Here is a 12,698-nt window from a genome sequence, read left to right as displayed (position 1 = left end):
ACACACACACACACGGAGCAGTTCACAATGCTGCATGTGTTTCTATAAGAAGACGAGAAGGCCATGTGCACTTAAAGAGGAAGAGGAGTGTGAGGATGAAGGAGGAGATGGACCCTCTGAGCAGAGGTGTGCAGGTAGAGAGGAGCAGCTGAAGACATCTCAAACATGCAAACATGTAACGCTGCAGCACAAAGGATCTCTCCTGCTCCCCTGCAAGATGATCCTTTACGATCTCTAACAGACCGGGCACAGACTCAAAGTGTTTGAATGCCACTGACTGAAGCAGTTTTCACTTCATGAGGATTTTTTGGATTCAAACAGTCGCCGGAAGTGTCCCTATTTCTGCCAGCAGATGGCGCTCTGCTCATGTCCATCTGACAAAATGTGAGCACTCAGAGCTGCTGCAGCTGTTCACTCACATGACCCGGTTGGCATACAATGATTTACTGTAAGGATTATAACAGATGTGACCTTATGATAGATTCAGCACTGAGTAAAGTTAGGACGTCATCACATCGCTGTTCATGTTTCTGATTGGATTAGTCATCCAAGTTATTCTCCTGTATTGTTTCCATTAATAGAAAAATTGTCTTTATCCGAGCAGACTTCTACTTGTTTTATTTTCACACTCTGACTTCTGTCAGTGGAACATGTCACCATGGACACAGACCAGAAGTCGTTGACTGTCGTTGTCTTGTCCTCTCTCGATCCTTGCGCGTGTCGAACCTTCTCTCGGAGCTGCGTCGCTTCGGGTGAAAGCGTCTGAAACATGAGTTGAAGAAAGTGTTCTCCACGGCTCTGCTGGACAGACTCACCTGAAGGTCCGTGTCGTCACGCCTCGGGGCTGATTAGATATGAAAGCCCGACTGATTGATCAGGCATCTGATGATATCGGCCATGATTAGCCTATCACGTGACTTAATTTCAGTTTCATTGTGTTGTGTTACAGGAGCAGTTCTCAGTCACCAGCAGAGGGCGCTATATGGAGTAAGACAAGCAGTGTCACCCTCCAGTGTCCAGCTGAGTGACCATGTTGTGTTTATTATCGATCGTTTTCAAGTCTTTGATAAACGGCATTTAAAGGATTAACTTTATCACTAAAGATCAGAGATGGATCTAAGAAAGTTATCGGCCAATATATGGGAATCAAATTATCGGTAAAGCCTGATCCTGTTTGTGTTGCCACAGCCAACCGTGCCCTATTTGGTGGGCGGCGTGTAAACTGGATGCCTTTAGCTAGCATCACATCATAGCGGCTAATAGCTAACAGCTAGCCTGCTAGTAAATTCAGCAAAGGAGAAAAACGCGATGGAAGACATCCAGCAGTTCATCCTCTCTGTCACTGACATCAGAAAACACAACCCAGCTTTGTTTCGGAGAAGGCTGCGTGCCGCGAGGACCAGCAAACAATCGGCTGTGTGTTCAAACCGGGCGGGGTTGTTGCACAGGAAGTGACAACGGACTTCAGTGTTTAGCTCCACCTTTTAGGGTCAGATCGATATACTTGCCACCTCACCGGAAGGATCCCAAAAAGTAGGACGGTACTGGTCGGTTGTTTGGGAATCTTTCCCGCCACAAATTGCGTGCCGAACTGAACCGCTCGGTGGAAACGGGGCTTTAGAGAAAAGGCAATCCCAGGAGCTGCAGCAGGATTATTAATTGAGGTAGGAGTCGTGAAGTCGAGCTTAAACACACGTGTTAAAGTTTAGTAACAGTAAACTTATTTTTTTCCAATAATAGTTTACTTTAGGTGATAATTAGCTCTTAATTAAGAGCTTGGCTATTAACCTCGTCTTACTCTTAACCCCGAGAGACTCGCTAAATATCCGCGTGTGTGACAACAGACCTGCAGTCTCTCGCTCAGACCTTGAATGTGAACACATGCAGCCAGATGTAAACCGCAGCCGGCCCTGCGTAACTCGACCCCGAAGTTTGCCAGAACAGATCCATCATCATTTACGCCCTGCTGAGCGCTGTTTGTCCCGGCAGCTCCCCGCCCGCTAAAGGTCAGAGCACAAGAGACTGTTTAGAGGCTCTGAGCTGAGCATGAAAGGACGGCCTTGACGGCTTCAGCGGCAGCAGAGCGAGAGGCGCGGAGGAAATGAGCGTGAAATGAATGTCACATTGAAATCAAAGGGCGGGGGAAGATAAATGAGAGAGGTGGTTGGAAATCACCTGGACCGGAGGGTGAGAGAGACAGGGAGAGGGTGAGCGAGAGGATGGATGGATGGATGGATGGATGGAGAGGAGAGTAATTATTAGTGATTGAGCAGCTTCCCCCTCGTGTTTCATTAGGAGCGGGTCGTTCACACACAATCTCTTCTCTGTTGGGCGCTGCCAGAGCCCCCGCAACACCAGTTTATTTGACCATCTGAAATCTTAACAGTTAATACCTGTATATTTCCAGAATAATATTGTCTCTGGCACAGATTGCCAGAAATGTATCCCAGAGAAAATAAACGGCTGCTTTCGCATGCCAGGTAACACAAGGGCCATGTGCTGAGGCCAGGAGGGAGAGGGGGAGGGAGGGAGGGGGAGGGGGGTGGAGGTAAGACAGGTGAGGTGACGGAGAAGGATGAAAAAACAGAACGTTTTCAACCTTTAAAAAGAGTTTAATTCATTGTCCTAATGATGAGAGAGGGGCTCCTCCTTGAATACATCGTCCCTCCATAGAGGTGAATAAAAGCCTCAATCACTTTCTGACTGTGTCGAATATTTAAATCTTTGCAGAGCGGCCGTGGTGATAATATCTTCATCATGGGCCCTGCGTCGTGTCTCCTGGATCTTCAAACCACACCTTCCACTAATCGAGACCCGTGTCACGTTGCACCAGTTGTGTTGACGTTCTGTCTGAAAGGAAGAATTATGCCATTTTTGGCTCCTCCAGTAGATGGCGCCCTTGAGCACCAGCATGAAACCAAAACAAAACCGCTCTCACTCAATGATTGTTTCCACAGCGAGCGCCGCGCGGTCTGATTCCGTTACGTGCTGCTTCGTTTCAAACAAGCATCAGACAAGAAGACGCAAAGGGCGTCCGGTCAATTTCAAAATAAAACACAATATACAGACTTGCATTTTCCATCATTTATTCAACACTACTCAAAACAGGCAGCGAATAACCAGCAGAACGTTGTTCCCGTGTTCTTCTCTTTAAATAGCGCGTGGTTTTGTAGCTCTCCTGTGATGTGTGCACAGCTCACCATGGCTCCAGAAACAGATCCAGGAAGGTAAAGTTCTTCTGCCTCAACTCTGCTGCAACATCTTAACCATTAGAAGTTTGTGTAACTTCTGTCTCAGAATTAGAAATTGCATTAAAACTCGTCTACATTTAAAGTGATGCAAAGATGGTGCGACCCAGTACAGGCGCTTTCTGCAGCCTCAGAGTTCACCTATAAACGTCTGCTGCATGTGTTTTTTCACATCAACAGGTCAATGGGCGCACCAGTGGGCTCGGCTGTCCACTTACAGTGTAACGTCTTTTATATCTAATTTTGTCTTTTAACTTTGACACTTTATCCTTTGGTTAAACTTTTAGTTTGTGTCGTACATCTGTGTGCCCGTGAATTGCACCTTGGGGACAAATAGTTTGTGCCTGCAGGTTTTTGAATTTGTCAATGTGCTCGAGTTTGTAGCACAGTTTAAATTCAAAGCATTGATATTGCAAAGAATTTAAAAAAAAAAAAAAAAACAAGTTGGTGGACGCCGAGCATAAGAGTGGCATTGTTCGTCTCATCTAACTTTCTGCAAGACAGCAAATGTGTATAATCCCAAACTGTCAAACTATTACCTTAAATGTCGACCTCAGCATTCTTTACTGGAGCAGAGAGAGAGAGAGAGACAGAGAGAGAGAGAGAGAGACTAATCATCTGTAAAAACAGAAACACCTGCACACGCTGTGATTTTTCATCATCATGTTACAGAGCTGCAAACGTTTCCACACATTTCCACAGTGCGTCAAAGGAGAGGGGGGAGGGGGGGGGCGTGGAAGGTGATAGGCTACAATAATCACCTCCACCATCATCATCATAATCATCATAAAACACACACACACACACACGTGGGTACATGTTTGCACACACAGTTTATCGGGGTCCAGAGTGGGTTTTTCTTTTCCCCCCGGGCTGGCTGGCAGGCTTCAGGGAGGAGGAGAGCTAAAAGTCAACATTTCCAGGGTGAAGCTAAATGACAGAGCTGCAGCCACTCCGACCACAGGCACGTTAAGCAAACACCTGCGGCTCAGGTGGAAAAGCAAGGCCTCTCCGGCCGGGAGAACGAGCTCTTTCTCTGCAGATCAACCCTCTCAGCATATGGCCACTTGACACTCCTGGAGTTTAAGAGCGGACACCTTGATTTTAATAGGAAATACCAGGACACTTATTCAACCCTCTGATTACAAAACAGGAACTTCACTGGAAGCTTTCGGTTTTTAAAAAAAAACTGCTTCTCAGAGACGTGCAGCCTCTTTTCTCCAGGTGTTCACGGTTTAAAATCAAGTTGCATCAAAAAGGAGCGAATCGTTTTGATTGGATGTGAACGGTTGTCCATCGACTACATTAGACAGGACTACGGACGACTGCCTGTCGGTGGTTATTTAGCATCATACCAGGAAACGCTGAGCTGGTTTCCGTCCTTGGGATGAGGACGTAATCAGCGCCATCGCTGCGTAGCGTCCACTTGCAGTCTGACGAGAAGCTTCAATGGGATAAATTTAGATTCTCATGATTTACAGAATCAGCAAAGAGAACTGGAGTGAGAGTATTTCCCCTGTTACGATGGCCGTTGCTCGATCTCTGACCTGCCGCTTTGCATTGTGGGAAACGGTAAACGCTGATCTAATCAGACACTGTGAATTCTGGCATCCGGGTAGTTTTGGTATCCTGCAGATCTCTCATCTGTTTGCATACTGCGTTTTGACCAGATCAGTGCGTGCTGTACATATCAGCCGAGGTGAGTTTGACCCTGCACCCAGATCTGCTTGTTTCCATCTTCAGGCTTTTATCTGCTTCTTTTACCAACAACATTTTCCACCATCTTGTAGCCACATTCCTGCCTCAGAACTTCTTTCATCAAATGTACACGTTTAGGTCTTTTAAAGCTCGTTTGGCTCAGAGTGGAAGCCATCTTTGAAGCAGTGACAGCCAGTGTCAGCTCCACGGTTTGGAAACGTTGCGACCAAATAAACTTTGTCTGACACACAACAGAAACACAGACGTGTTCCAGGAGTCATGTCAATCACCAGGTTCATACTTTAACCAACATATTCCTTCATAACAACAACCAAACGCTGACGTAAATGCGGTCGTCTGATTGTACGTTTGTGTCTCCTTTCTGTCTTTTAACCTGAGCTCTGATTTTCCAGCGCTGCTTGAGAGAAGTCGCCCCGTTCCACGCTCACTGCGAGGGTCACCACGAAAGGTTTACAGTTCACCAAGCGTGTCCAGACGTGTCACAGTTTCCATGCTTGAGCCTCTCTCTCTCTCTCTCTCTCTCTCTCTCTCTCTCTCTCTCTGCCGAGTCAGAGGAGCCTTGGCCCTGAACCGCCGCTGCGTCCTCCACCCTGGGGAGCGTTTTCTGCAAGCGATGAAGAAACCAATAAACAGCCTCTCGCTGTGATCCATGTCACGTTGTTTGGCCCACCTGCAACCTGTAAACTTCTCACAGTGGTCTGGATGTTCTCAATTTGTTCCACAAGGAGGCCCTGGCTTATATTAGCCTAAAGGGGGCACTGGAAGAGCATCTGGTCCCAGCGACGTGCAGTAAATACAGCAGCACACTCGCTGGCTCTGGCTTCGGTTTCAAGTCAATTAACGAGCCCGGGGAAAAACCACAAGACGGGGAGCAGAAGTTCTGTCAGAACGAGGGGCAGATCAGGCAACAATGGAGGTTTTAAGTGCTCGAACACTTTGCACAAGAAGAAGTTGTTGATGTAGAAAGTTCCACGGAGTGAAGGGTCTCCAGCTCGTGAGAGAAACACGGAGTGAACAGAAATAAACAGTTCATAACTTTATGTGCTTTCACAAACACACAAGTATCTGGGACGTTTCATGGCTTTGTAAATATTCAGTAGTTATATTTCTTCTGCACAGAAATGTCCTCTTGATTCTCCTCTGCTGACTTTCTTAGCTTGACACAAAGAGATGCAGATCTAAGCAGCATCAGTGTAAGTTGGCGAATACGGCCCCCTTAAGGAGGTCCCCCCCCCCCGCCCTGGTACCCCAAGAAGTCGCCGGTCTTGTCAAAAGAAAGGCAGCGACTTGTAGCATTATGAGAAAACCAACAAGTCCTCCAACCTATACGACCGTCGAGGTTTTTCTGTCATGTAATACGACCTATAGGAGCGTTTTCTAAATTAGCGCCCCTACTGGCGAACTAGAGAAATGCCAGTAAACCGGCACCCTGCACCGTCACACTGCTTGATGCGCCTACCAAGGTAAGTGCTAATTAGCCATTCGTTTGGGAAAAACGTTAGCTAGCTTGGATTTGGGTTAGGGGTCAAACATCATTCGATGACGAGCACATCTTCATCGGATTGAGGTTATTTATATGTCCACTAGAGGTCGCTTGACTCTAACATGTAAATATGGGTCGTAATTTGACGCATGCACAAACGACCAGTGGAGTCGTATAGGTCGGAGGACAGGCTCGAGAAAACCACGTCTCTAAGAAGTCAAATTATCAATCGAAAGAAAGAGCCGTTTACAGTTTTGTGATGATGCATTTTTCCACAGGAAGTTGACAGAATTAATTTATCTGAAAGACAAGAAAAAAAACCTCTTTGATCTAGAAACTGTAGCGTCATTTTCTTTCTTTGGATGAAACTGAGCAGATAAGTCGCTCTGGTAAAGGATCTTTATCGTCTCCTTCAGTCTTTGGTTTATGTGAAGCTACAAACAAACAAAGCATTCACACGCTAACCAACATCCTGATCCTCAACCAATCCCAGCTCCTCCTGGTTTGATTGAAGCCACACTGGATTACACACACACACACACACACACACATGTGCATGTACACTCAGTCGTAACTTAGAGCAGATGAAACAGAGCTGAAGTCTGGGGAAACTGACATAAAGCAACCAGGGACAATTATTTTGGTCCTAAAGGGACAAAACAAGCTGCGATGGAGTAAACGAGGAAATGTGTTTGAGGTCGACTGAAAATCACCTGAAGGTGGAAACGACAGGAAACACATGAGGAGCTTCACCTCACAAGTATTTATTCCACCCACAGAAAAAGAAGGCCGAAGTGATTTTCTGATCATCGTTGTATCAAAGATTGGCTGAAATGATTCCAGTTTATCTTCAGAGGACAACGCTTGCTTTTAGTGGTGGCTCGCTAACTCCCATCTTAGCTTTTTACTAACATGCTCCTGACTTCCTGTGGGTGTGGTTCAAGTCCTCATAGCAACAATTAGCAAGATTGTACGATTGTATTGAGTCGGGAAGACGTTCTTCCGTCTGTCTCTGTTACTGATTATATCTCAGTTAAAAAGTGCAAAACGTGAATTAATAAACATTTTTTACATAGACAAAACTTATTTTGCTTCCTTGTGATGATGATCCTGACGTCGGGCACCTCATTTTTCTCGAGTTTGTTCCAGGTTCATACTTGAGCAGACTTTCACGTCCATTTCATATTTATTTATTAATTTAAATATGGACGGTGAACATTAATGAAGATAGAGATGTCAATATAACAGATTTAGCCAAACGCCTGTGTCGTCGCCTCGGAAACGAATTTCCCCAGTTTGTCATAAACTTCATGAATGCACCATAAGTCACGGCCCTGTTAGCGTGACTGACCTCATGTTATTCAGAGAACTTGTTGTTGTGTCGTCTGTTTTCTGTTTAACTTTATTGATTTGGTCCTCATTGGTGACAGAAAGAGGCTGGCTACTTCGGGCTGTAAACTTGTACTTATTTTATATATATATATATATATATATATATTATATATATATTATATTTTACCTTTAGCAGAATGTTTTGCTAAGTTTGGGCTGTGCGTGTTGCTTTCCTCGCTCTATTCATTCAGGGTTTCTGGTGCTTACAGATGTGTTTTACTTCTCAACAGGGTCTTCAGTTTCTGTCGAGACTTGTCTCCTCTGTCGCCCCCTGGTGGTGGAACAAGCTTGCACACTCCATATGATCTGCAAAGTCCCTTTGCACCTTTAAGAAAAAGCTAAAGACCCAGCTCTGTATGATGACCTGTACTTCCTTAATGAGGATGATGATGACGACGATGATGGTTTTGATGCTGATTAGAGCTTTCAAGAACAGCTGTCAATGTTGTTCTCTGCCTCTGGTCACTTCCTGTCCGCACCTCTGGTCACTTCCTGTCAACACCGTAGAGTCTGATCAGACATAGAGCTGTTTGTTTGCACTTCCTCTTGAATCTAGATTCTCGCTTGTGTTGTTGTTACTCTCTGATTTTGCAGTGTCCAGAAAAGCGCTGGCTGTGCGCTCGGAAGCGCTCGCATGAACGTTTTGTGTGCTGAACGAAAAAGCGCTGCCGGTCAGCTCTGTCTCCATGACAACAGTTTGTTGACAACGGCCGCTGTATGAACGACTTTTAACTTCATGTTATATTTTATTTGAGTTTTTTTTTTTCCTTTATTATGACCAACAATCAGAATGTTCTCGTCTCCTACTTTGTTTGGGTGATGAGCTTCATGATGGCGGCCCCGCTATCACGTCTCTGATCAGACACGGAGCGAGGAGGACGAGGCAACAATACGGGGAATATCTCCGCCTCGTCCGGGAGTCGTTACAGGATGAATCCAGGTTTCAGTCATATTTCAGGTTTACTAAAATTAGATAAATATAAAACTGAAACGGCCAAGACAACAACGTTCTCCTCCATTGTTTTTGGTTGCCATGGTGACAAGGACCGGCCTTTCAACCTGGTGATTGGTTAGTTGAAAAAAAGCGTTGGCGACGTCAACAGCACCTTTTTGAAAAATTGAAAGATTTTTAACTTCAGCGCTCGGAGCGGCCGCACAAGAACAGCAGAACGCTTGTTGAAAAGACGCCGGGCGCCGCTCTTCTCATCCAGACGCCGCTCTCTACACGTTAAAAACACCTGAAAAAAAGACGCTCAGTGGATACAGGGCCTGAGTTGCACTTTTCCACGGAAACACTGCTGGCATAAAAACCTCTTTAAGATTCCATTAAAATACACAAGCAGTGATTGTGGTCATAAGAAAAATGAAACCAATAAAGGATAAAGTTCAGTTTTCACAACTTTAATTATAGTGGAAGCAACACATTAGTGGACTGTATGACCAAAATATTAAAAGCACCATATACATCCCCACACATCTGCCCAGTTAAAATGAAAATATTCTATATTTCCTGTCGTACAAAAAAAACACCGACACGTCTCCAAGCAGTGTCTCGCAGTTATGGAACGATGTTGCCGTGGTAACAAATTGACTCTTTGCTTTATTGGTTTAACCTCCGAGCAGACAGTGTCTGGCTGTGTGGTTTTAGCAGTGTCACTCACCCCTGTCTGTCTAAATATCAGCAGTCCAGCCTCTCTCTCTCTCTCTCTCTCTCTCTCTCTCTCTCTCTCTCTCTCTCTGAGTTATATTTGTCCTTTTCATGGAAAAGAACATTCAGATAGATGGGCAGAAAATACGGCTTCTAACCGTTCATGACGCAGAACCTCCTGAGAAAACCAACATAATATAATCTTCACATGGAGACTGAATTCTTCAGCTCTTAAATTAGCCTCTTTAGAGGCTCTGGATAGCCTTGCTGTTATGTCGTGTGCGCCTTGTACAGAGGCGTTAGCCTCCCGCTCCAGCAGCTCTGCGTTTTACACACGGCTCCCACACACACACGTGTTAACATGATTTTAGTTTAAATGTGCAAACCTAATCTGTTTACTTATACTACTTGATGCATTCAATCACAGTTAGCTTATTGCTAGCTTATTGCTAGCTTTTCGCTAGCTCCGTGCTAGCTTTGCCACAAGTACACACAAGAAGCGTTTGCAGCCTAAACTCGACATAATGACTTTCTTCAGGACCAACATTAGTAATTCAAGGTCTGATAAACTTACAAACTCACTGGCTGAATCGATCGCTCTGGACTGTAGATCACTATTAGAGGTAGAAGTTAAGGGTCTAGAAATGTGCTAAAGATAGCAACGTGTGATCCAACTTTCCAGCTGCTGTGCAGAAAAAAAAACTATTTCAAACAAGATCCAACAGCTTTTTTAAAAACTGAAAAACAAGTAACACTGTATGCATTGTATTAATTCATCCACCAAAATCCATTTAGTTTGAGAAGTGTTGCTTTTTAGGGCAAATATTGTGATGCACTTCAAATGCAACTAATTAATTAGAAAGCCCTGAGTTAAATCGTTAATTTTTTTTTAAATCAAGTCCCACCCCTGATAATAAATAGTAAAAGAAGCTTTTGTTGAAAGAAGCTGTAAACGTGGTTGTTGCTGTGCTTCGATGAGCCCAGTAACTAAATGTTTGAATCTGATCTTTGAAATTAAAGGACACAGGTTTAATGTTCTCGCTCTCTCTCAGTCTTTTCCACGGTCACACAGATCTTCAGTGGGACTATCCTCAGTGGGAGTTCATCCACGGTGTTGATGTACGGAAACAGCCTCTCAGTGAACGTGTCTTTGAACGTGTGTATGTGTGTGTTTGTGTCAGGATCAGAGAAACACAGAGTTCCTCTGTCCCAGTCCAGCTTCACTCGGATCCTCTCAAACGTCCTCCCCAGTAAGAGATCCGTGGCTGGAGCCGGAGGTGACCACGCCGAGTATTCGCCTTCATCGAACCATATCCCCCACAATCCAGACTGTATGTGTCCTTTCCTCCTGACAGACTCTGCAGACACTCCCAGCGTCCACACTTTACTGCTCCCGACCTGAACGTCCCAGCTGTGAGTCCCTGAGTCAAAACCCACCGAGCCCAGCACGGAGTTATAATTATCAATCCTCTCTGGATTATCAGGAAGCTGCTTCTCCTCTCCAAGTCTCACACTGGTCAGATCATCAGACAGGATGAGCTCTGGGTGAGCAGTGTTAGGGTCCAGAAACATGTGACTACAGGACACTATGTCCTTCATCTTGTTCCAGATGTTGAACCTCAGGTTGCCCAGGTGTCTGACCTCATCTATCAGCGCTCCAGAGAGCAGCTGAGGATCATCCAGCAGGAGGCGCTGCTGGACTCGTTGCACTGCAGCCTTGTAGTTTCTCAAGAAGGACACGTCTTTAACTCTCAGCTCCTCCTCTGTGGCGTCGACGATGTCTGAGAGAGCGTCTATCTCTCTGTTCAGATCCTCCAACCTCTCCTGCATCCTCTGACTCTTCTCCTCCTCTTCCTCCCTCAGCGCACACAGCCTCGCCTCCTCTTCCTGTTTTAGAAACTGATGAAGCTTCTTGAACTCCTTCTTGATCCTCCTCTCTGTGTGCCGGGCCTGGACCCGAATGTGCTCCGCTGTTTGGTCGCACTTCAGTTTTACTTTTCTTAAAATCTGCACTTTTTCTTTCAAGGACTCAAGAAGTGTCCTCTTGTGTTGCCGTGCGACTTCATCGATGGGTCTGAACGTGTGGTTGGTGTGTGTTTCTGAATCCCTGCAGACCAGACACACCGGCTGCTGATGGTCCAAGCAGAACAGTTTGAGTTTCTCCGAGTGCAAGGTGCACAGATCCTCAGGTTTCTTCTCCTTCTCCAACAAGAAGGCCTCACACAGGTTCTTCAGCACCAGGCTGACAGGCGGGTGTTTACTTGGAGAAAGCGTCTTGCATATCGGACACTCGTTTGTGAGTTTCTCTGTCCACCAGCTCTGCACACAGTCTTTACAGAAGCTGTGGCTGCACGACAGAACGACTGGCTCTCTGAAGACGTCGCGGCAGATGGAGCAGCTCAGCTCCTCCTCTGATCTGTGAGCCATTTCATGCCCGAGGGAAACTGAACACACAGCACATGTAAAGAACAGTCAGTCATGGCTCCTTTACCCTCGTCTTTACTTTCACTTTGAGCCCTGGTTTTGTCAAACTCACCTTCGGTGTTTGGAGAGTCAGCAGGGTGAAGCAGGCGTGCTGTGGTTTTGGAGCAACTCACTCAGAAGGAGTTCTTTGTTTGTTCTGGAGGTGAATCTGATCGTCTGTCTTCAAAAAGAGGAACAAAGTGTTTCCTGTTTCGTCTCAGATGAGTCAGGGGAGAGGTGGAGCTGGTTCCACAGGGGTGTGCCTCATACCATAGTAGTGATTCATCACTCGATGTACATGATAATGTGCAGCATGCAGGCTGCTGCTGCAGAGGCTTTGTTTGGTTGTTTGAAAGCATGCTGAAAAGAAAAAAGCATTTAAACAATCCCAGGACTGTTTTTGAAATATTGTTGAAGAGTGGGAGCAGCTTCAGGTGTTGAAAAATAAAGTCAAGGCAGAAGTGCAAAAAAAAAAAGAAAAAGGCTGCAGTTCCTCCAGTGTCCACTTGAGGCTGACTGAAAAAGAGAAGAAACCCTCCTCGGGGTCCGCTGACAAACGTTCAGTTTTTACAGCAGACATAAACTGGTTCATCCTGCAGCACACAACGCTCACAGAGGCGCACTTCTTTTCAAATAAATAATTAAATGGGTGGAGGTTTTTTTTTTAAAGAATGATGCAAAATGATTGAATGAAAGCGCCGACCTTCTCTGGTCAAAACAAACACAGGCCGTAACTCAGTTGGAC

The 12,698-nt window shown here is 45.5% G+C and overlaps 1 protein-coding gene across 1 annotated transcript; it reads right to left on the bottom strand.

The window, feature by feature from the left end:
* Window positions 1–10,519: 10,519 nt before the first annotated feature.
* Window positions 10,520–12,392, bottom strand: LOC306823040 (zinc-binding protein A33-like; the record flags this gene model as incomplete). The annotated part of the gene is made up of 2 exons (XM_079342405.1): window positions 12,027–12,392; window positions 10,520–11,934 (listed from the first exon to the last, which is right to left on the bottom strand). Exon 2 carries the CDS (start codon window positions 11,915–11,917, stop codon window positions 10,520–10,522), a length of 1,398 nt encoding a protein of 465 aa, XP_079198531.1. The 5' UTR covers window positions 11,918–11,934; window positions 12,027–12,392.
* Between the last annotated feature and the right edge of the window lie 306 nt (window positions 12,393–12,698).

Source organism: Symphodus melops (genome assembly GCF_947650265.1).
Source record: "Symphodus melops genome assembly, chromosome: 4".
NCBI classification, from domain to species: domain Eukaryota; kingdom Metazoa; phylum Chordata; class Actinopteri; order Labriformes; family Labridae; genus Symphodus; species Symphodus melops.
This window is presented reverse-complemented; position numbering and strand designations above follow the sequence as displayed.